We start from the raw sequence: 23,427 nt of genomic DNA on the forward strand, positions 1-23,427 counted from the left end.
AAGCTCAGCTTTATTGTGTAAGCCATCAGCTGGGAAGATGATGCCAGAGCACATTCATGCTTACAGATGTTCTCACTGTACACAAAAGAAGTAAATTACCTGGGCATTTTCCTGTGATGTACCTTTCATTTATCTAAGAGCTAGTAAGAGGGGCTGAAGTGATAGTACAGCGGGTAGGTCATTTGCCTTGCACACGATTGACCTGGGCTCGAATCCCAGCATCCCATATTTCCCGAGCACCACTAGAGTAATTCCTGAGTGCAGAGCCAGGAGTAACCCCTGAGCATTGCTAGGTGGGAAGGAAGGAAGGAAGGAAGGAAGGAAGGAAGGAAGGAAGGAAGGAAGGAAGAAAGGAAGGAAGGAAGGAAGGAAGGAAGGAAGGAAGGAAGGAAGGAAGGAAGGAAGGAAGGAAGGAAGGAAGGAAGGAAGGAAGGAAGGAATATCTTACTCGGATTAAAAACTAAAGGATAACATTACCTAACATTCAAACTGTCTCAAAGTTAAAACTGTAAGATATCTAAAATGTTTCTATAATTGTGTGTATATAATGTTCCTACAGAAGTCTGCTACCCTTCATTCCTGGTATTAATATCTTAAGTAGTTGTATATTCATAATCACACATACTTTATGGAAAAACCTCACAAAATACCATTTACTATAAAGCTAGTTTTATTCATACCTTCCTTGAATATGCTTAACTCAAAAAAGGCTTTAAAGAAAAAAAAACTTTCCCACACAGATACCTTTCAGTACTCTTCAAAACTGGAAGGTTATGTCACATTCATTACATACAAAGTTAAGTTTTTGTATGGTATAATTTCTGCAGGTCTAAAATATTGCAGTTACTTTTCTCCTAAGTTTTTTTACATTGTTAATAAATATTACATGTACAAGAAGGTATCAGCAATCAATCTGCACAACTTTGCTTAAGTTCAAATTTTCTGATGTCCACAAAAATGTGCATCCTTTCCCATGCATTCTGTCCTGATTAAGCCTAGATACAAAATGAGGACTCATCTCCAATTAGGAGGCTTCTCACATTTGACATGTGTCTTTTTCTGGTAAAATTTTACAAACGTACAGCAGGGATGTAGCTGAGTAGTAGAGTCCTTGCCTGGTACGTGTGACACCCTGAGTAGGATCTATGGTACTGAAAAAATACAAGTGGAGATTATGGGAAGCCTATCAGATGAGGAACCTTATCAATACCAACTGATTTTTATCTTCTAGTATTGCCAAAAATAACAATCAAAGCTATTCATGGCTTACATATTCCTTGAATTTTCTCCAGAATGTTAAATAAGATATGATTCACATATCCTCACATTCAACACATTTACATAAGGCTTCTTACCATCAGTTCTCTGATGTCAAAGTAAGGAACTTTTAAAATCTACTGTAGGATGACATTACTTTGTCCTCTCCCCCCTTGCCACAAGGAGCTTGTCCTGGATTTTCCCGGAGTTTAGGCTTACCCCAGTCACACCCATCAAGGTGTTCCCAAATCTCTCCCATCCCTTTGTTTAGCTGTAATCACTTCTCTATGCTCTCTTCCCCAAAAAACAGTTAATCAGCTTCTCCCCCTAATCTGACTCTGCTAATTTGTAAGGTCAGACCTTCCTAGGATACTGAACTTATATTATAAATTAATATTACCTTTCTCCTCTCCTTATGCCTTTTGAATAATTTACTTTAAAGCAATGTCTTTTTTGTATAGACACAAGAAGACAATATTATGCTTTTGTAACTTGGGACTTAATTGGCTTCAAATATTATTCCCTCCCGGGCATCTGCTTTCTCCACTTAAGCCTCAGTTGCCCTCAGTTCCTAGCACCCCAAAAGCAGGGTCCCGACGAGGGACGGGAAGGATCCAGGGCAAGTGGTGAGTTATGTGCTACCCTGGCATCGAGATGTGCCTGGCCAAAGTGCCTAATTCTTAACTATAAGTTAAGAGCTTGATCATAGACAAATGCTGTCATGATCCAAAAGTAATGATGAGACTAGGACCCTGCTAGGGATAGGAAAGACTGTTCTGGCTTGAGCACTGTAGTCTGAGATAGAGATGGCCCCAGGAGAGCAATTCTATAAGCTTTAATGCATTTCTTATTGTGTCCATACAAAATGATTAATATTATGAATGCTTATATGTTTGCTGGATGAGAAGAGAAACACTCATGGGACTCCTGCTGAAAGAGAATCAGTCCTAGGAGAAGCATCCCCTGAGGGAAAGGAACCTTACCCCTATTGACTGTGACCACACCTATGTGTACGCCCCAAACCCCTCATGCTGGGGGGATTTAACTAGGCTGTAAGAGTAGGTTGAGGGGCCAGATCCAGAGATCCAAAGAGAGATCCAGAACCGGGAGAGAAGCAGAGAGAGAGAATGAAATAAACTGATCGAGCAACCAGTTTGGCCTTCTTCCTTCCATCGCCTGCCCTTGACCAACAGCCACACATAGCGGTTCCAGAGCACCGAACGTGGGCGGTGAGACAGAGCCGCCCGGAGAGCCCGCAAGTGCACATGCCCGTTGGCACGCTCTAGTTTTTTACAATCCACACTGGGGACATGAGTGATAATACATCAAGTCACACCTTGCATGTGGCTGACCCAGGTTCAATACCCAGCACCCCATATGGTCCCCCAAGTCCGCTAAAAGTGAGCCCTGAGCACAGAGCCAGGAGTAAGCCCTGAGCACTGCTGGGTATGACCCAAAAACCAAAACCAAAACTCAGAACTGAATAGGAGAAAATTTAAGAAATAAAGTACTTGCCTTACATGTGGCTGACCCCAGATTCCATCCCTGGCACCACATACAGTCCCCCAAGCACAAAGTCAAGAGTAAGCCCTGAGCACAGAGCCAATATTAGCCCCTGAGCACTGCCATATGTGGTTAAATACACACACACACACACATATATACATACATATATATATATATATATACATACTATCCATACTTTGTTAGATTTTCTCTATGGCATGAATTCTCTGGTGTTCAGAAAGGAATGCATGGTAGTTAAATGAATTTTCATATTCATAGTTCTCCAAGGTATGTATCCTCTGATGTTTAGCAAGGTTTGAGCTCCAGCTGAAAGATTTATTGCATACTTTACACAGATAGGGTTTTTCTCCGGTATGTGTTATCTGATGTAGAATAAGGGAAAAGCTCCGACTAAATGTTTTGTCACATTCAGTACATGAATAGGGTTTTTCTCCAGTATGAATTTTCATATGTTGTGTAAGAGATGCATGCCATGTGAAAACTTTACCACATTCATCACATTCATAGAGCTTTTCTCCAGCATGAATTCTTTGATGTTTAAGAAGGAATGAACGGCAACGGAAAGCTTTTTTACATTCGTTACATTCATAAGGGGTTTTGGTAGTATGGATGCTTTGATGTCTAGTAAGGTGTGACGAACGGCGAAATGCCTTTCCACATTCAATGCATTCATAAGGTTTCTCTCCAGTATGAGTAACCTGATGGCGAATAAGTTCTGAGCCACTATTGAAGGCTTTCCCACATTTCCTACAAACATGTTGTTTCTTTCCTACGTGAATTCTCTGATGTCGAGTGAGGTTTGAGGCACGGCTAAATGCCTTTCCACATTCAGCACATCCATAAGGTTTCTCCCCAGTATGTGTTCTCCGGTGTTCAATGAGAAATGAAAGGTAACTGAATGTTTTATTACAGTCCTTACACTCATGGGGTTTCTTTCCAGTATGTATCATTTGATGTTTCACAAGGTTCGAAATCTGGCTAAAGGTTTTGCCACACTCCTTACATACATAGGGTTTCTCACCAGTATGTGTTCTCTGATGTAAGACAAGGGAAAAGCGCCGACTGAATGATTTTCCACATTCATGACATCCATAGGGCCTCTTCACAGTACTGATACTCATTCGCTGAGACAAAGATTTTGGAAGAGTAACTGTCACTTGTCTGATAAATCCTTGACTTCCTTTCATCTTAGTGTTATCCTCACACTTCCAGCCTTCTTTAAAATTGGAATATGCAGGGCCTCCACTTAAAATTCTTTCCATTAATAAATACTGGGATGGCGCAACTTCACATGTGACATTTTTTGGAGAAAACTCTTTGACTGTACCATTTGACTCTGAAAATCAAAGAAAGAAGCAAATGTATGGTTTTCTGTATTGATGAAAGCCACTCCTCCCCTTTTCAATGAATTAACATTTACAAGTCTTAGCAGAGCACTATGTAATTATCACATACAACTCTGAAATCTAAGCAGCATATACAGTATATCAGAAAACATCAGAGTAAGGAAAAGGGCATTAATTCAGGGTGAGGAGAAGAATTATCAGAAAGTCAAGACAGGTAGTCTTCCCATTTTTTTTTAGCAGCTTCATAATGCTACCAATAAAGATGTGCTGCTCAGGTCCCACTGAGGTATCACAATGACAGAAACTTTGAAACATTTTAGAGAGACTTATTCTGTACAAATGAGTAGGAATTCACTTGGGGTGGGAGGAATAGCTTTTGGGGCTGGAGAGAGTGAGATAGGCCAGAGCACAGAAGCACGGTCTTTCAGGCAGGAGGCCCAGGTTTGAACCTTGCATTGCATGGTCCCCTGTGCACCACCAGGAGCCCCCAAGCACAAACCGGAAAAGCCCCTGAGCACCACTGGTGTGGCCCAAAATCCAAAATGATTCCTATGATCCTCACTGAATTCTATTTTACAAACTATTATCTGAAGATCAAATTTAGTTTAACAGTATGGTCATCAGATTATTTTTGACATATAAACACAGTTCTCATTTTCTCTATGCTTAGTATTAGGAAGGTCCCCTATTATTCTTTCAAAGATAATTTTATAATACAATATCTCCCAATTATCTTCAGGGGATACATTCTGAGACCCTAACGGGTACCTAAAATACAAATGGTACTAAGCTGTACTTGTCTTCTTTCCTACACATACATATTGTAAACTTATAAATTAGGCAAGAGATTAACCACTTAAAGAAGAAAAGTAAGTGAAAATTCAGGGGACCCTGCAGTGCTGGGGTTTGAACCCAGGGCTCCAGCATGTAGAGCATTCACTAGAGGGCCCATGGAAACAGCTCAATGCAGAGGTACAGGCACCCGTTTGATCTCCAGCACTGCATGTTCCACACCAGCATCACCGGACATAGCCCTAGAAGCCACTTAGCATCACTGAACCCAAGCACGGGGACATGCAGCCCACCTTGACAAGAGTGGTCCCACATCCCCCGATCAACAACATACTGGAGTACCACCCATCAAAAAAAAAAAGAAAGAAAAGAAAAAGGTAAGCATGAAACAAATATGAACTCTAGCTCTTTCAGTCATCTTTCTGATCCAGTATAACAGAATTTTGACATTATAAATATTTCAGGGGGGCCAGAGTGATAGTACAGCAGGTAAAGCATTCACCTTGCACGTGACTAACCTAGGTTTCATCCCCAGCAACCATATGGTCCCTGAAACACTGCCAAAACTAATTCCTGAGTGCAGAGCCAGGATTAACCCCTGGTTAATTGCCAGGTATGACCCACAAAAGAAAAAAAAAGATGGCTAGTTCACCATAGAGTGCCTGCTTACAAGGCCACAAGTTCAATCCCAGGCACTGCTTCATATGCCATGTACAACTCCAATATCACAACAAAGTGTGTGCAATCTTCTGCATACCACAATCAAGCGCAGCTGAATTACATAGCTCACAATAATAAAGGGAAAGAAGAGGAGAAATCTTCTCATATCCTTATTCTTGGAAAATGTAGATTAATGTAATGTATTTAATATACATTAGAGTAATGGGCTTTATGCATACTATATACAGTAATATGTAGGGAGCCAGAGCACATTGCGCATGCGTGGCAGCCAGAGCACATTGCACATGCGTGGCAGCCAGAGCACATTGCGCATGCGTGGCAGCCAGAGCACATTGCGCATGCGTGGCGGCCATGACAGAATGACCTCATATGGGGTGATTGGCGAGAGCCAATAGATGAGCACCACGTCAGAGGCGGGGCAACCAGGGCTATATAAGGACTGCCGTTAGCCGGGTTGGGGTTCTTTCTCATCGTCAGTTAACTGAATAAACGGCTGCAGAAGGATCCTCAACCCGTGTCGTCTCACTCTTTGCTGGCGAAGGGAAATCGCGACGCGGGCGACGAACAGTAATATCAAGATAAAAGGCCATAACATATACAACATATTTTCAAATGTTCATGTTATTTTCAAATATTACCAATAGGTGATTATAAATAGAGACTATGTAAGTATTTTCTGTATTGTTCTGGGTTTGGAATTTTTTTCTTCCTTCTAAGTGGTCTACTGAGCAGTGCTTAGGGGCTCCTGGGTCCATTCCTGTTGACACTCAGCCTGACTGTGCAGACCAAACAGACCAAACTAAAGCAGTGCTGCTAGGGGCCACCAGGGTCACCTGGCTAAGCTTGGGGAACCATGAGACACCAGGAGTTGCATTTGGGGATTCCTCTGAACTATTTCCTTAGTCCCTCTTTCTAGTATTCTTATAATTTTTCTGTAGTTTAAAATTGCATCTAAATAACACTAAAAAATTCATTTTTCTCCAAAACACAATTGACATATATTGCTTTTGTGGAATACTGTTTTTTATTATCACTGACTAAGCTTCTAGAAATAAGTAAATAGACTTCATTTTTTTTTTTTTAAAGAAAGGCAGACTGCCATGTGCAGCACCTTATTTGGATGTGTCTGGAGTCTTAGAAGCATGAGTACCCTACATTCCCCCACAAATGGATCTTGAGAGCTTGTTTGGAGGTTCTAGCAGGGGAGCACAGCTACTGGTATATCCTTGACCGAAGACTGGTCCATGTCTATTTGGAGAAGGCCGTCCTCTTCAACTGAGCGCATAGCTTCGGGAGGGACACACATGGAGTGGTGAGGGAGGAAGGGGACCCCCACCTAGCAGCCAGATCAGCTGAATCAACCCTGGGGATCAATGGGGTGACAGATGTTGCAGCCAGACAACCTCACACCCAGACTTCATATTTTTAATACCTATCTAAGTAAGTTCCCAAGATCTTTATTTATGTGGTAGGCACATAAAAATAAAAGATCAGGATAGGGCCCAGGGAGACAGCTCAACAGACTAAGCACAAGTTTGTGTAGGATAACATTGGTTTGTCCTTCCTCCCTTGCCACAAGGAGTTTAGGTTTAAGTGCTCTGGAGACACTCCCATTCCTTTGTTTATCTGTAAACTCTTCTCTGCACCCTCTTTCCCAACCAGTTAATCCCCTTTTCCCTAATCAGATTCTGTTATCTTGTAAGATCAGGTCCTTCTAAGGACTCTGAATTTGTATTGTAAGTTAGTGTCTTTTGCATAGTTTACCTTAGAGCAGTGTCCTTTCTGTATGGACACAGGAAGACAGTTAATAATATGCTTTGTAACTTGGGAGTTGATTGACTCCAATAATATTTACTCCTGGGCATCTGCTTTCTCAACTCATTTGCCCTTAGTTCCAGTACCCCAAAAGCAGAGTCCCAACGAGGGACGGAATGGACCCAGGGCAAGCTGTGAGCTACCCTGGCATCGAAATGGGCCAGGCCAAAGCACCACAATACTCAACTACAAGTTGAGGGCATGATCATAGACAATGCTGTCATGATCCAAAGGTAACGATGAGACTAGGATTCTGCTGGGTTTAGGAAGACTAACCTGGCCTGAGGACTGTGGTCTGGAATGTATCGTGAGATGTCCTCAGAAAGAACCAAACTTTATATCTCTTACTGTGCTCATACAGAATGACATTGCTAGAAATATAAGAAATAGATTTACTATAACTATTTAAGCAGATTACTAGCTCACACCCTGACACACCCTTCTTTGGCTCTCCTTAAATGAGTTTTCCTTAGATGAGATTTTGCTAATCTCCTCAAGAAATGGTTTTACCCTTCTTTGTTGATTTGTTAATGTTCAACCCACCTTTGTATCACCACCCTATGTAATTTGCTATATAAACTAAGACTGTGGGGCACTGAGGGGATAGAAGAAGATGACAGGGGAGACAACAGAAGAAGATGACAGGGGACAGAGGAAGAAGACAGGGGAGACAGAGGAAGAAGACAGGGGAGACAGAGGAAGAAGACAGAGAAGACAGAGGAAGAAGACAGAAGAGACAGACAGAGAAGGAGACATACAAGAAGACACGAGAGAAGAACGAAGAAGACACAAAAGCATGGGGGAAGACACCGAAGCAGAGCACAAGGCAAAAGAAGTGAGAGTGAGGGCGAGAGAAAGAGAGAAGCAGAACGGGAACAGAGATTGGAATAAACTGCAACTGATACCGACCAGCCTGGCACTCGTTCCTTCCTTCGCCTGTCCATCTCCATCAGCCTCCCCGGGGTGGGGGGAAACAGGCGTGAGACTACCGAACGCAGGTGGTGGGAGAGATAGAGCCCTGCTGGCCCCCTTCCCTTTTTGTGTGTTCACACAAGTTTGCACATAGGAATCCTGGGTTTAATCCCCAGCACCACACAGTTCTCTGAGCATTGTCCGGAGCAATCCCTGATCATCAAGCTAGAATTAGTTTCTGATCACCAATGGGTATGGCCCAAAAAACAAAACAAAAGAAAATTATCTCAATAAAGGGAAAATCTAAATTCCTTTTCTACCTCTTCTACATACCAAATACATATATATAAATATATATATATATATATATATATATATATATATAAGCGGAGCACTTAAGAGGACTGGGGATATAAACCGAGTAATCTCTCCAGGCGCAAAGATTATAAATAGGGCCTAAGCATAGTCAGCTGTGGCTTAACACCCCACACTCAAAAAAAAAAAAAAAAAAAAGAGGATAAAGAGAACACAGAAAAAATGTCAGATACAGAGTGAACTTAGAGTAAAAAATCATATAAAGGGTCAGAAATGAAATATAAAAATATACTGCAACAGATAATCTTTCTAGTTGGAAATCAAAATATTGTCTACCAGCTGAACCTGCCATTTAATGATACCAGAAAAATACTGAGGTCTGAGATGTAGTTCAGTGGTAGAATACTTGCCATGCATGTAAGGCCACAGGTTTAATTCTGGCTCCACCAAACACACACACACACACACACACACACACACACACACACACAAACACACACACAAAGCTGTTGAAGTTAACTGCAAGATATTTCACTTACTATTTGCCCTATGTTTTCTTAGAACAAGAGTAAAAATATACGACTAACAACACTAGATTCAAAGTGATTAGAATACTGTTGGATCTCCCTGTTGAGTATTAACCTTAAGTGCTTTAACCCTAAATGCTAATTACGTTTTTCCCTTATCTCCCTGTTGGATATTAACCTTAAGCTTCCTCAGTGAATTACACCCTTTCCTCCTCCCAGAGAATGTTACCATGCTCTTGCTAAAATCCCTAATTTAGTTAAAGTCTATCTTTAACCATTCCTTTGTATTTTACCTATCATTATAACAGTTCCCCCCAAGTCAATCTTGATTGCTTATAAGCCAAAACTTTCTGGTAGTTCTGAACTTTGTATTTGTACTGTTTTGTATTTGAAGTGCTGTGTATTGGTAACTGCTTTTCTATTTCCCCTATAACATTTCTATCTTTTTAATAATGTAGGAGTACTGCTATTTGTTCAGCCATTGATTAACCTGATTGAATTGGGCATGAACTCCACATTACTTTTTTTTTCAATTGTATCACCATGAGATACAGTTGCAAAGCTTTCATGTTTGAGATTCAGCCATACAATGATGGAACACCCATCCCTCCACCAGTGCACATTTTCTACCACCCACATCCCAGTCCTCACCCTGCCTCTATGGCAGACAATTTCCCCAATACTCTCTCTCTCATTTTGGACATTATGTTTTGCTTGAAATTTCCCACCACCATTTAAGTCTACCTGCCAGTGGCAGACACTAGATAATTTATTTCCATTGCTCATTTTGAGTATCATGTGAACTCGCACAGCTGCAATTGTAAATGTAAATTTCTAGATTGTAAATGATTGGGTTCCAGAGACAACTCTGTATGGCACTAATACATTTTAAGATTCAATTGAGAGTCTCTGGGTCAGCGTTGCAGGTATGCTAAGATGGAGCCCAGAGGCAAATTGTGGGCGTGACAGCCAGTCTGCTGGGCCTATAACCTTTTTATATTTTACTATAGAGCAATGTTCTTTAGTTAAACACAGAAATGCTATGCTCCTAGTATTTGTGAGTTGACTGATTCTGAAATATATCTATTCCTGGGCATAATTACTTGGTCATAATTACTAGACTCAGGATTCAGTAGCTATAGTTCCTGACACCCAAAAAGGGAGGTCCCACCATGGGACTGGGATGGACCCAGGACGAGTGGCAAAGCTACCCCAGCATCAAAATGGGACATTCTAGAAAGCATAAATCCATGATCTTGATGCAAGCTGTTATGACTTAAGAGACAGGACCCCCAAGGGGAAGGACAAGCTGAACTGGCCTGAGGACTTAGTCTGGGATTTACAGTAAAATCCTTGCTTGCTCTCAGAGCCCAGAGAACTAAGTTTTGGGATCCTTTTCTCTTACTGTGTGTACCCAAACAACTGCAAGTATTGATAACATATACAACTAGAGGAAAAGATAAGAGCAATGTAGAAGTCTCTGGGAGACAAAGTGCCTCTTGAGTTAATCTCCCCAAAAGAATTTCCTCTGCCAGGGGCTAGAGTGATAGCACAGCGGGTAGGGCGTTTGCCTTGCACGCGGCCAACCCGGGTTCAAATCCCAGCACCCCATATGGTCCCCTGAGCACCGCCAGGGGTGATTCCTGAGTGCATGAGCCAGGAGTGACCCCTGTGCATTGCTGGGTGTGGCCCAAAAAGCCAAAAAAAAAAAAAAAAGAATTTCCTCTGCCAAATGATCAATCACACCTATGTCCTTACTTCAAGCCCCCTCAGATGTTCTATAAGTATGCTAGCAGCTCTGCATTAAAAGGGGCTGTTTTCACCATCAGGCTGTGGTTCTGTCTCCCTGTCTCTCTATCTCTCTGTTGGGGAGGCCTGGGGATCTGGGGAGTTGGCTTAGGGCCATCAAACGCACATGCATCTCAGCAACAGCCCCCTCATTTCACTTTGTGAACTCATATCTCCCTTCCTCCCTTAAAATCACCTTTTTCTAAGGTGATTGCCACTATATTCAATGTCCATACCTGTTTTGAGAGAAGCCACATGAATTTCTAAAACTTAAGCACATAAATGCTTATTAAAAAGCGAGAGTGGTATAAAGACATATTTTGAGGGGAAGTGTCATACCCAAGGCACTGAGGGTCTACACAACACTTAGAGGCAACTCCTACATGTGCTCAAGGCAATCAGCAGGGTGAGGAATAAAATCAAGAATCCTACATGCAAAACACGTGCTCTAGCCCTTCAAGCCATCTCCCTAGACTAGTCAAGAATTTCTTCTACAAGGTTGGCAAAACAAGAAGAAAACATCCAACCCCATCAGAAAATGGGGCAATGAAATGAACAGAGACTTTCTCAAGGAAGAAATACGAATAGCCAAAAGGCACATGAAAAAATGCTCTTCATCACTAATCATCAGGGAGATGCAGATTAAAAACAATAATGAGATATCATCTCACACCACAGAGACTTGCCCACTTCCAAAAGAACAAAAGCAACTGGTATTGGTGTGGGTGTGGTGAGAAAGGGACTCTTCTTCGCTGCTGGTAGGAATGCCGACTGGTCCAACCCTTTTGGAAAACAGTATGGACAATCCTCAAATCAGTAAAAATTGAGCTCCCATTTAACCCTGCAATACTATTTCTGGGACTATATCCCGGAGATACAAAAAAATATAGTAGAAATGACATCTGTGCTTGTATGTTCATTGCAGCACTGTTTACAATAGCCAGAATTTGGAAAAAAACCTGAGTGCCCAAGGACAGATTACTGGATAAAGAAACTTTGGTACATCTACAAAATAGAATACTATACAGCTGTTAGAAAGGATGAAGTAATGAAATTTGCGTAAAAGTGGATTTACATGGATCCACTTTTAAGTGTTAAGTGGATCATCATGTTAAGTGAAATGAGTCAGAAAGAGAGGGACAGACATAGAAAGATTGCACTCATTTGTGGAATATAAAGAAACAGAATGGGAGACTTACACCTAAGAATAGTAGAGGTGAATACCAGGAGGACTGCTCCATGGCTTGGAAGCCAGCCTCACATGCAGGGGAAAAAGGCAGCTCAGATAGAAAAGAGAACACCAAGTATGGGGTACTTGGAGGGCCCACTTGGGAGCGATACGTGCTGAAAGTAAACTACAGACCGAACGATAGTAATTCAATACCTCTATTGCAAACCACAACACCCATAAGGAGAGACAGCAAAAAGGAAATGCCCTGCCACAGAGGCAGGGTGGGATAGAGGGGGATGAGATGGGAGTGGTGGGAGGGATCATTGGTGGTAGAGAATGGGCACTGGTGAAGGGATGGATCCTCAATCACTGTATCACTGAAATGTAAGCATGAAAGTCTGTAGGTCTACAACTGTACTCCATGGTGATTCATAAAAAAAAAAAAGCAGAAAGCATTTCAGCACTTCAGTTTTGAGATTATTTGGAGAGGAAGGGGAGGGTTGCCTTTGGGCTTGTTTTGTATCATTAGAATCAAGCTCTCAAGTAGAAAGACTTTTTTTTTCAAGAGTGTAAATAGAAAAAAATTATCTAAAAAGAATTGTATTTAATTAGAAAATGTGTAAACATGATCACAAAATTCCTTATAGATTTCTCTATTGTTCGATACCATGCTTCCTAAATAAACAACTTCTAAAAACAAGAAACAAAAAACAAACAAAAAAAAGAATTTCTTCTTCTACAAGATCAGCAAAACCGTCCACGATATTGAAGCTAAAGGTATCTTCAAAGATGACACGCCACTGACCAACCAAGTGGAAACAGATAAACAAATGGGACTATTAAACTAAGAAACTTCTGTACCTCAAAAGATACAGTGAACAAAATTAAAAGACATTCTACAGAACGGGAAAGGATATTCATCCAATACCCATCTGATAAGGGGTTGATATCAAGAATATATAAGGCACTGATTGAACTCTACAAGAAGAAAACATCCAACCCCATCAGAAAATGGGGCGATGAAATGAACAGAAACTTTCTCAAGGAAGAAATACGAATAGCAAAAGACAACATGAAAAAATGCTTTTCAGGGGCTGGAGCAATAGCACAGCGGGTAGGGCATTTGCCTTGCATTCAGCCAACCTGGGTTCTATTCCCAGCATCCCATATGGTTCCCCCAGCACCGCCAGGGGTAATTCCTGAACGCAGAGCCAGGAGTAACCCCTGTGCACTGCTGGGTGTAACCCAAAAAGAAAAAAAAAATGCTCTTCATCACTAATCATCAGGGAGATGCAGATCAAAACAACTATGAGATATCACCTCACACCACAGAGACCGGCACACATCCAAAAGAACAAAAGCAACTAGTTTGGGCGTGGATGTGGGTAGAAAGGGACCCTCCTTCACTGCTGGTGGGAATGCCGACAAGTTCAGCCCTTTTGGAAAACAGTACTGACAATTCTCAAAAAATTAGAAATTGAGCTCCCATTTAACCCAGCAATACCACTTCTGGGAATAATCCTGAAGATGCAAAAAAGTATAGTCAAAATGACATCTGCACTTGTATGTTCACTGCAGCACTGTTTCAATAGTCAGAATCTGGAAAAAAACCCAAGTACCCAAGAACAGATGACTGGTTAAAGATATTTTGGTACATCAACACATTGGAATACTATGCCACTGTTAGAAAAGATGAAAACATGAAATTTGCATATAAGTGGATCAACATGGAAAGTATCTTGCTAAGTGAAATGAGTTAGAAAGAGAGGGACAAACACAGAAAGACTGCACTCATCTGTGGACTATAAAGTAACAGAATGGGAGACTAACACCCAAGAATAGCTGAAATAAGTACCAGAAGGTTTGCTCCACGGCCTGGAAGCTGGCCGCACATGCTGGGGGAAAAGGCAGCTCAGATAGAGAAGGGAACACCAAGTAAAGGGTGTTTAGAGTACCAGCTGAGGATGGGAGATGCGTGCTGAAAGTAGACTATAGACAAAACATGATGGCCACTCAATATCTCTACTGCAAGATACAACACCCAAAAGAAGAGAGAGAACAAAAGGGAATGCCCTGCCACAGAGGTGAGGGTGGGTGTGGGAGAATGGAGTAGGGGTGGTGGGAGGGATACTGGGATCACTGGTGGTGGAGAATGGGCACTGGTAGAGGGATGGGTACTTGATAATTGTATAACTGAAACGCAAGCACGTAAGTTTGTAAGTCTACAACTGTACCTCATAGTGATTCACTGTCATCCCGTTGCTCATCGATTTGTTCTAGCTGGCACCAGTAACGTCTCTCATTGTGAGACTTACTGTTACTGTTTTTGGCATATCGAATATGCCACAGGTAGCTTGCCAGGCTCTGCCATGCGGGCGCGATACTCTCAGTAGCTTGCCGGGCTCTCCGAGAGGGGCGGAGGAATCGAACACAGATCTCATGCGTGAAAGGCGAAGGCCCTACCGCTGTGCTATCGCTCCAGCCCCATGGTGATTCACTAATAAATAATTGTTTTTAAAAAAGAATTTCTTCTTTCTTTTTTTGCTTTTATTTTTGGTTTGGAGGCCACACCCAGGTGACTACTGGGATCTAAGACCATATGTGGTGCTGGGGATCAAACCCAGGTCAGCTATTCAGCTATATGGAAGGCAAGTGCCTTACCCTGATATATTCAGGACTAAGAATTTTATTTTTTTTGTAATTTTTTATTAGTGAATCACCGTGAGGTACTTATGAACTTTCGTGTTTGCATTTCAGTCATATGGTGATCATTTACTCATCTCTCCACCAGTGCCCATTCTCCTCCACCAGTTTCCCTCCCACCATCCCCACCCCACCCCCCACCACTCTTCCTCTGCGGCAGGGCATTCCCTTTTGTTCTCTCCTTTTGGATGTTGTAGTTTGCAATAGAGGTATTGAGTGGCCTTCATGTTCAGTCTATAGTCTACTTTCAGCACGCATCTCCCATCCTGAGCTGGTACTCCGAACACCCTTTACTTGGTGTTCCCTTCTCTATCTCAGCTGCCTTTTTCCCCAGCATGTGAGGCAGATCTCCTGGTCCTTAAGAATTTCATTCTTAACAAAGGATTCCGATGAAAGTCAGCAATTAATATACGCAAAGCAAGAATTTCAAATGTATTTGCTATTTTTTAAGAAAAAAAAAACACCCTATACCATTAGTATTATTTAAGGGGCTATTAAAGAACTATGGAACACAGTGCAAATATAAGAAAAAAAATTTGAAAGAACAAGAGCAAGTAACTTACTACGGGGAGACTTCTGAATTCTGGTTCTACACAGAAGATCTCAGAAGCTAGGACTATGTAGGGGGTTAAAGTGCATGCCTTGCAGGCGGATGACACCAGTTTGGGCAAACATTGCTGGGTACAGGCCTGGAGGTCTCTGAACACTGCCAGCCATGGCCCTGGAGACCCCTGACTTGAATAATCCCCAACACCAAAAGAGTTTTTTTTTTTAAAAATTATAGCACTACATCCTCAAACCGTCCTTTTTAATTACCCACTGTAGCAATGTCATCCCGTTGTAACATCTCCATTGTGAGACTTGTTACTGTTTTTGGCATATCAAATACGCCACAAGTAGCTTCAATCCTCAATTGTATTAAAATGTTGGGCAACCCTGTTGGCTAAGTAACACAAGGAAAGGCCCTGGGATTCCTGTGCACGGTTTGGAAGGTCTCCAAAAACACAAAACCAAAAACTACCTTAGAAGCTGCCATGCCACCCAATCAGATAAAATAGTGAACTATATCAAAATTCTTCTTAGAGCTGTCAGAGAAATGAGGTCACAGGGCAAATCACTATCCCAAAATTAGAGAAACAGGGGGATATAAAGAATCACAAGTTACTGGATCAGAAACCTCAGTGTGCATCAGTATTCTAGTAGGAAAACCTAAACTGCAATTGTTGAATAGCTGGAGGCTCAATATTGGTAAATCCAAGTTAAAAACTGCAAAAGAGGGCCAGGGAGGTAGCTCAAAGGGATGGCTTATAAACCTACTGTCTAGAAGCCCTAAGGCTCTATCCTTCACTTCACCTGGATCCCTAAGCAAGACAGGGTATTATGTGACCTCAGTGGCCCACAAGCAGGGCTGAAGATGGCTTTGGTCGTCCCCAGGACTTCTGGAATCAACTACATTGCCAGGCCCAAGCACTGAGTAATCAAGCCTGTACCACCAGCCAAGTATCTCCAAGATTAACCCCTTTGTTCCAAGCAACAGTGGGGAGGCCCCTGTTAAAATTCAAAAAAAAATAAAATAAATAAGGGACGTGGACACTGGTGAAGGGATTGGTGTTGGAACATTGTATAACTGAAATCCAATCATGAATAACTTTGTAATTCACAGTGATCAAATATTAAAAATTAAAAAAAATATTAAAGGGCTGGAGCAATAGCACAGCGGTAGGGCGTTTGCCTTGCATGAGGCTGACCCAGATTCAATTCCTCTGCCCCTCTCAGAGAGCCCGGCAAGTATCTCGCCTGCACGGCAGAGCCTGGCAAGCTACCCATGGTATATCTGATATGCCAAAAACAGTAACAACAATTCTCACAATGAGACATTCTGGCGCCCACTCGAGCAAATCGATGAGCAACGGGATGACAATGATACAGTGATTAAAGAAAGGAACTTTGAATCACGGTGGAAGCCTCCTACACTTCTGTGGGTTTTACTTCCAGGTGAAACTGCCAGGTCTTCATAATAAGAAAAATATTTTTAAATCTTGTGCTTTCAGTAGGGGTAGGGGGAAAAAACATTTAGAAGCATAAAAGAATATTCTAGTTTCATTAAGAAGACATGCTCTTAGCAGAAAATATTTTCCAGAGCCTAATATACCTGAAGTAGAAAAATCCACCCCCACCTGTAGTGAGCCAGCCCAGCCCGAGTGGGGAAAAAACTAAGAAGCATTGAAGGCTGACTACCTGAAACCTAGTAACAAAATTATAGAACAGATTCCATCCTCCAATAGTTTAGCATCACATTACTAAGGACCAATTTTCCACACACTCCTTTATCCAGTACATCAAGTCTATCTTTCAAGGAAAAAGCTACTAGGCATTACCAATAAGAGAAAGAAAATACCACTTAAAGATCTGAGCATCAAACCCAGAGTTAGTTATGGCAGAAATAATGTAATTATCAGATCAGAATTTATAAATTACTTTTAATAACTCTTTTTAAGGTTGTGGGACCACAGCCAGTATTACTCAGGGGGCATGCAGTGCTTGGGATAAAACCCAGGGCCTGGACATGCCAGGCAACCCTAGTCTTCGGGTAAATTTTGTGTGCGCTTTGGGCCAAGCCAGGTGAAGGAATTTGATAACCTATTATAACTTGGTAACTTCTACAAAATGACTAATGTAAGCAGAAAAATGGAAACTATAAAAAAGAATACAAAGACATACTTAGGTAAACTACAGACTTTCGGTAGTTACTATGTGTCAATATAGGGTTAATTCTGACAAGGTAATATTCTTCTAGAGAATGCTATGGGGAGAAACAGTATTCTGCTTATTAATTTGTGTGGTGGTTACACAGTAAATTTTATTTTAGGGCCTAGAGGACTAGAGCAGTAGCTCTGAGCACCTGCCTTGCAAACATACATGTAGTCAGGCATTCTGATTCCTAGTATCCCATATGTGTAGGAGTATGAGCTTGGCAGCTCTGCTGTTTGCAATCTCAGTGCTTCAAGCAACTTTCAGTCTCACCACAACTGGGTGTAAGCACCACAGAAAAAGTGCAAGTCCTGGAATACACAACTAGAAGAGATGTTACCAGGTCCGTTCCCAGAAAATGCAACCCCTGATGAGCACATATATATGCACCCACCACACTGACCCCCAGCAAGCACCACAACCATACTGGTGTGCCTTAAATAAGAATGTCATCTCGGGGCTGGAGTGATAGCACAGCGGGTAAGGCGTTTGCCTTGCACAAGGCTGACCCGGGTTCGATTCCCAGCATCCCATATGGTCCCCTGAGCAGCGCCCTGAGTGCAGAGCCAGGAGTGACCCCTGTGCATCGCCGGGTGTGACCCAAAAAAAAAAAAAAAAAAAAGAATGTCATCTCATGGTAAGCATGTGTCCAAGTAATGCATTTAAAAGGAGGGCATGGGGTAGGGGGGGAGGGGGCGCTAGTGACAGCACAGCGGATAGGGCGTGTTACTTGCATGAGGCTGACCTGGGTTCAGTTCCCAGCATCCTATATGCCATATGGTCCCCTGAGCACCGCCAGGAGTAATTCCTGAGTGCATGAGCCAGGAGTAATCACTGTGCATCACCGGGTGTGACCCAAAAAGCCAAAAAAAAAAAAAAAGAGGGCAGGGGTCACTCCTATGCACAGAGCCAGGAGTAGCCCCTGAAAACCACCAGGTTTGACTCCAGAAAAAAATTATCATTTTTATGTGGCAGAAACATGCTAAATTCAATAAAAGGGGAAATTTTTTAAAAATGAAATTCAATGGAAAAAGAAGACACAGCTATCTGTAAGAAACTGGGGTCAAAACAAAAAGTGGGGTCAGAATGAGAATCAGGGTCAGAGAAAGTACAGGGGTAAGGTGCCTGCCTTACATGTAGCTGATCCTGGTTTAAATCCAGCACCACATCCATCTCCCCAGTAGCACTAGGAGTGACCCTGAGCACAGACCTGGGAGTAAGCCCTGCTCATAGCCAAGTGTGTTCTCAAAACCAAAAAAATAAAGAGACTTAGACAGACAAGTTAAACAGGTATAAAGCAGACCCTAAGGAAGCAGCAGGCAGGATTTCATAATCTCTATACTTTCAGTATCCTTAAAGAGAAACTTTCTACACATATATACAAGTTTGCTTTCTCACTAACTAGCATGGTCATTATTTGAATCATTCACCTGAAAACAGATCTCTTCTCACATCTCCTTTCCCCATCCAGGGCTCTTTTCCTTGCTCCAATAAGGAAACCACATCTGGCTTAGAAATGTTAAGACCTGTTTGCAGAAAAATGAAATAAATTCAAAATTTATTCTTGAATTCCTCAGAAAAGGGCCTTATGAAGAATGTGAAATATAAATATGAAAGATATTTTAAGATTGAGTGAAATTATAATCACCATCTTAAGAACTACTAGATTACTATCTAGTAGTACTCAGTGAGAAGGGTGCTTGCCTTGACATGGTCAGCCCAGGTTTGTTCCCAGGCACCCCAATGGTCCCCCAAGCCCCATCAATAGTAATTCATGAGTGCAGAGCCAAGAGTAAGCCCTGAGCACTTCCAGTGTTCCCCAAAATCAAGCCAGAAAAAAATATTAATAATAAACTAACTGCCTTGGTAATATTAAATGAGATCATTAAGATTCACAATAATCATCATAAAAGACAAGTTCTAACTTAGAAAAGATGAGGAATACTTACCTAGTGAGACCAAATGGTCATAGTTCTCCAACATTACATGTCTGTACAAATCTCTCTGAGCTGGCTGAAGCCATCCCCACTCCTCCTGGGAGAAGTCTATGGCCACATCTCTGAAAGTCAGTGATTCCTGAAACAATATAAAGGTAACTGCCAAACATTGCCCATGTTTCCTAAAAAATATGATCAAGGAGTGAAATAAGGGGCTGGAGTGACAATACAGTGCATAGGATATTTGCCTTAGAGATGGTCTGAGCCCCTGGAAACCCTATATGGTGCCCCAAGCCCCATCAGAAGTGATCTCTGAGTGCAGATCCAGGAGTAGGGTCTGAGTACTAGCAGATGTGACCAAAAAAAAAAAGGACTGAATTAAGTCCCACTGGGAATGATTGGGGGATGAGATAGGAGGGGAGGGAAGCAATAACAGCATTCAAAATTCTGAGAAATAGGGGCTGGAGCGATAGCACAGCAGGGAGGGCATTTGCCTTGCGTGTGGCCGACCCGGGTTCTATTCCCAGCATCCCATATGGTCCCCTGAGCACCGCCAGGGGTAATTCCTGAGTGCAGAGCCAGGAGTAACCCCTGTGCATCACTGGGTGTGACCCCCCAAAAAGAATTCTGAGTAATTACTAAGACTATAATTAAGAGCCTGGCTTGCTTGTTCCATTGTACAACTGGGAAAAAAAGTGTTATTTGTCTTGAAATAATTTTAAATTTTGTGAAAAATATATGGCTATACATATGGATAAAATGGATTCCTAGCTTTAATTGTAAAAATCGTTAGGCTCTTATGACACTTTATGAATAGTAAAGATAATTCTTTTGTGTTAAGTAGGCAATGTATGTTTTTTCTTTTCACTTTTTTATGTTTGGGGGGGCCACATCTGGCAGTGCTCAGGGCTTACTTCTGGTTGACTCAGGAGCCCATATGTGGTCCCATGGATAGATGCAAGGCAAGCAACCTATCATCGCTCCACCTCCCTCCTTTGTATGTCTGTTTCTTAATGCAAATTTATTTGGAATGTTGACACACACAATGGTGCTCAGGGTATCATGCAGTGCCAGGGATCAAACACAGACCTCCAGCATGCAAAGTATACTATCTCTCTGGCCCAATACTGGACTAAGATTTGGGAAGAATTTCTTCATGCTGCAAATAATGTAGCAGATAGCAAAACCCTTGAAATGGGGTACATGCTCTACAGTTTGTTATAGTACTCCCCATTCCTGAAGAAACTGTTATAAAATATAGAAGCCATTTTAGCAGTGTCACAGATCAAGGAGAAGAACAGAAAAAACCTATGAAGGAATTGGCTACAATACCCCTCTTTCCCTGAAGGTCGGGGGGAAAAGCCCGTTTTGCGGTTTTTAAAAACTACCACAGGGTGGGGCACATCAGGGGTGTCCTTGGCTCCAAACTCAGGAATTACTCCTGACGGTGCTCATGATACGATATGGGATGCTGAAGATCCAACCCAGATCAAAAGCCTGCAGTAGCTGTCATAGGCGTATGTCAAATACATAGGTTGGTTTTACATTAAAAAAGGCAGCATGGGGTGGCATCATTCCAGTGCTTGGGGAACCATGCAATGGGGAAATCAAATCCATGCTTCCTGCAGGCAAAGCCTTAGAGACATTTCCCCAGACCTTACACTATATTTTAAAGTAAAAATCTGCACCACGGGTAAAACCTGGACTAACCGGCAAACCATGGGGAGGCTCTGAGTCTGGAGAAAAAAAGGACAAAAACAATGAGTGTACAGGTTCAAGCTGGAACCCAGAGCTAGCATGATCCTCTAAGCACCACCAGGAAGAACCTCTTGGCACACAGCAGGCGTGAGCACAGCTGCCTGCAGCCCAAAAACCAAAGCATAATAGAGAAGTGGAACTAAAAACAGAGGCACTGATTAGAAAAGCAGCGCTAGACCCTTTCTGGGAGGCACTAGTGAAACAGTACTTATACCTAAGGAATGCAAAAACAGGAGCCTGAATGTTCAGTGGGTTAAAGGTCTGCATTCTGAAGGGCCCAGCTCAATCTGCCCACCAAATGGCCTATGGTGCAACACCTGGTGTGGTTCACTACTGAAGCCAGAACCTTCAGTGCTCACTACTCAGGAACCTGGGCTGGCCTGGGCCAGAACACTTCATGGCAGGCCTGGCGCCTGCCACAGCATCCCCATGCTCTGCAGCAGCTCCTTCTTTTGCAGGGCTGGGCCGCGGTCCACAACGCACATTCCCTCAGGAACCACTGCAGAGCTGCACGTGTAAGGCACCTGGGAGAGAGCAGACCGCCATGGAGAGCAGCCCCTGCAGCAGTCATGCTCTGGGAGGGCGGCCCGGGGATGGCCAGGCCTCCAGAGAGAGCAGCCTGGGGCGGTGAGACCCTGAGAGAGCAGCTCTGGGATGGTCAGGCTTTGAGAGAGTGGCCCCAGGACGGTCAGGCCCTGAGAGAGCAGCCCCGAGATGGTCAGGCCCTAAGAGAACAGCCCCAAGATGGTCAGGCCTTGAGAGAGCAGCCCTGGATCGGTCAGGCCCTGAGAGAGCAGCTCTGGCATGGTCAGAGCCAGAGAGAGCCGCCCCAGGGACGATCAGGCCCTAAGAGAGAGGCCCCAGACAGTCAGGCCCTGAGAGAGAGGCCCCGGACGGTCAGGCCCTGAGAGAGCGGCCCCGGATGGTCAGGCCCTGAGAGAGCGGCCCCGGAGGGTCAGGCCGTGAGAGAGCGGCCCCGGAGGGTCAGGCCCTGAGAGAGCGGCCCCGGACGGTCAGGCCCTGAGAGAGCGGCCCCGGAGGGTCAGGCCCTGAGAGAGCGGCCCCGGACGGTCAGGCCCTGAGAGAGCGGCCCCGGACGGTCAGGCCCTGAGAGCGGCCCCGGGACGGACAGGCCGTGAGAGAGCGGCCCCGGGACGGACAGGCCGTGAGAGAGCGGCCCCGGGACGGTCAGGCCCTGAGAGAGAGGCCCCGGACGGTCAGGCCCTGAGAGAGCGGCCCCGGACGGTCAGGCCCTGAGAGAGCGGCCCCGGACGGTCAGGCCCTGAGAGAGCGGCCCCGGACGGTCAGGCCCTGAGAGAGCGGCCCCGGGACGGACAGGCCTTGAGAGAGCGGCCCCGGGACGGACAGGCCCTGAGAGAGCGGCCCCGGGACGGTCAGGCCCGGAGATGAGAGGACCCGGACGGTCAGGCCCTCGTGGGCTGGAGCACGAATGTCCGAGGAAGCGCTGCGCGGAGCGGCGCGGGGCTCTGGAGCGCGAGTCCGGGCGCGCACCGGCGGGCTTACCTGGGCCATGGCTCACGGCAGGGGCAGCGGAGACCCGGAGCGCGTGACACGGCGACACTGACTGGAAAAATAATGAAAGCCTGAGCGCAAGACCCCCGCCACGAGAAGCGCGGACTCCGCCCCAACTCCGCACGCTCCACACCCGAGCGAGCCTGCACCCCGCCCCTGAGTCTGCACCCGTTATAACGGGGTTGCGCCGCGCTTCTCTCCGCCCTCGGTGGGCAAGGGGTCGCCAAGTGTGGAAGAAGTCACTGCCGTAGCCACCAGCGGGCCTTCTTGCATCAGCCGTGGGCCTAACGCAGCTCTCGCGTCAGGGAAGCTGCGCTAGTGCCGAGCCGGGGGAGGGATGGGGCGGGGGGGTCCTACTAAGCCTCAGTTACCGAAGACCCATCAGGCTGCGGGCCCCAGGCAACTACATTTCCCAGAGGGCATCGCGGCTACAGCGCACCGCCCTAAGCTACACTACACTTCCCACAAGGCAGCACGGCCCCCGTTCACCGGAGAGTAAGCCACATTTCCCAGGGACAGCCGCGCCTCCGCGCGTCACCCTAAAGTAGACTACACTTCCGCCGCTCACGGCATGTTAGACTACACTTCCCACAAGGCTGCACGGCCTACGCTCA

At 44.1% G+C, this 23,427-nt stretch overlaps 1 protein-coding gene across 2 annotated transcripts; it reads right to left on the reverse strand.

Moving 5' to 3' along the window:
• Positions 1–652: 652 nt before the first annotated feature.
• On the reverse strand, positions 653–23,165 carry ZNF140 (zinc finger protein 140). 2 transcript variants are annotated; one of them, XM_055146660.1, is made up of 4 exons: positions 22,805–23,165; positions 19,535–19,661; positions 19,016–19,111; positions 653–4,120 (listed from the first exon to the last, which is right to left on the reverse strand). In XM_055146660.1, exons 1-4 carry the CDS (start codon positions 22,811–22,813, stop codon positions 2,964–2,966), a joined length of 1,389 nt encoding a protein of 462 aa, XP_055002635.1. In that variant the 5' UTR covers positions 22,814–23,165; the 3' UTR covers positions 653–2,963. The 2 variants fall into 2 exon arrangements, with proteins under 2 accessions (XP_055002635.1, XP_055002636.1); XM_055146661.1 differs by lacking the exon at positions 22,805–23,165 and adding an exon at positions 5,216–5,255 and having other exon boundaries at positions 19,535–19,557.
• Positions 23,166–23,427: the final 262 nt, after the last annotated feature.

The sequence above is a fragment of the Sorex araneus genome, chromosome 9 (assembly GCF_027595985.1).
Source record: "Sorex araneus isolate mSorAra2 chromosome 9, mSorAra2.pri, whole genome shotgun sequence".
Lineage (NCBI taxonomy): Eukaryota > Metazoa > Chordata > Mammalia > Eulipotyphla > Soricidae > Sorex > Sorex araneus.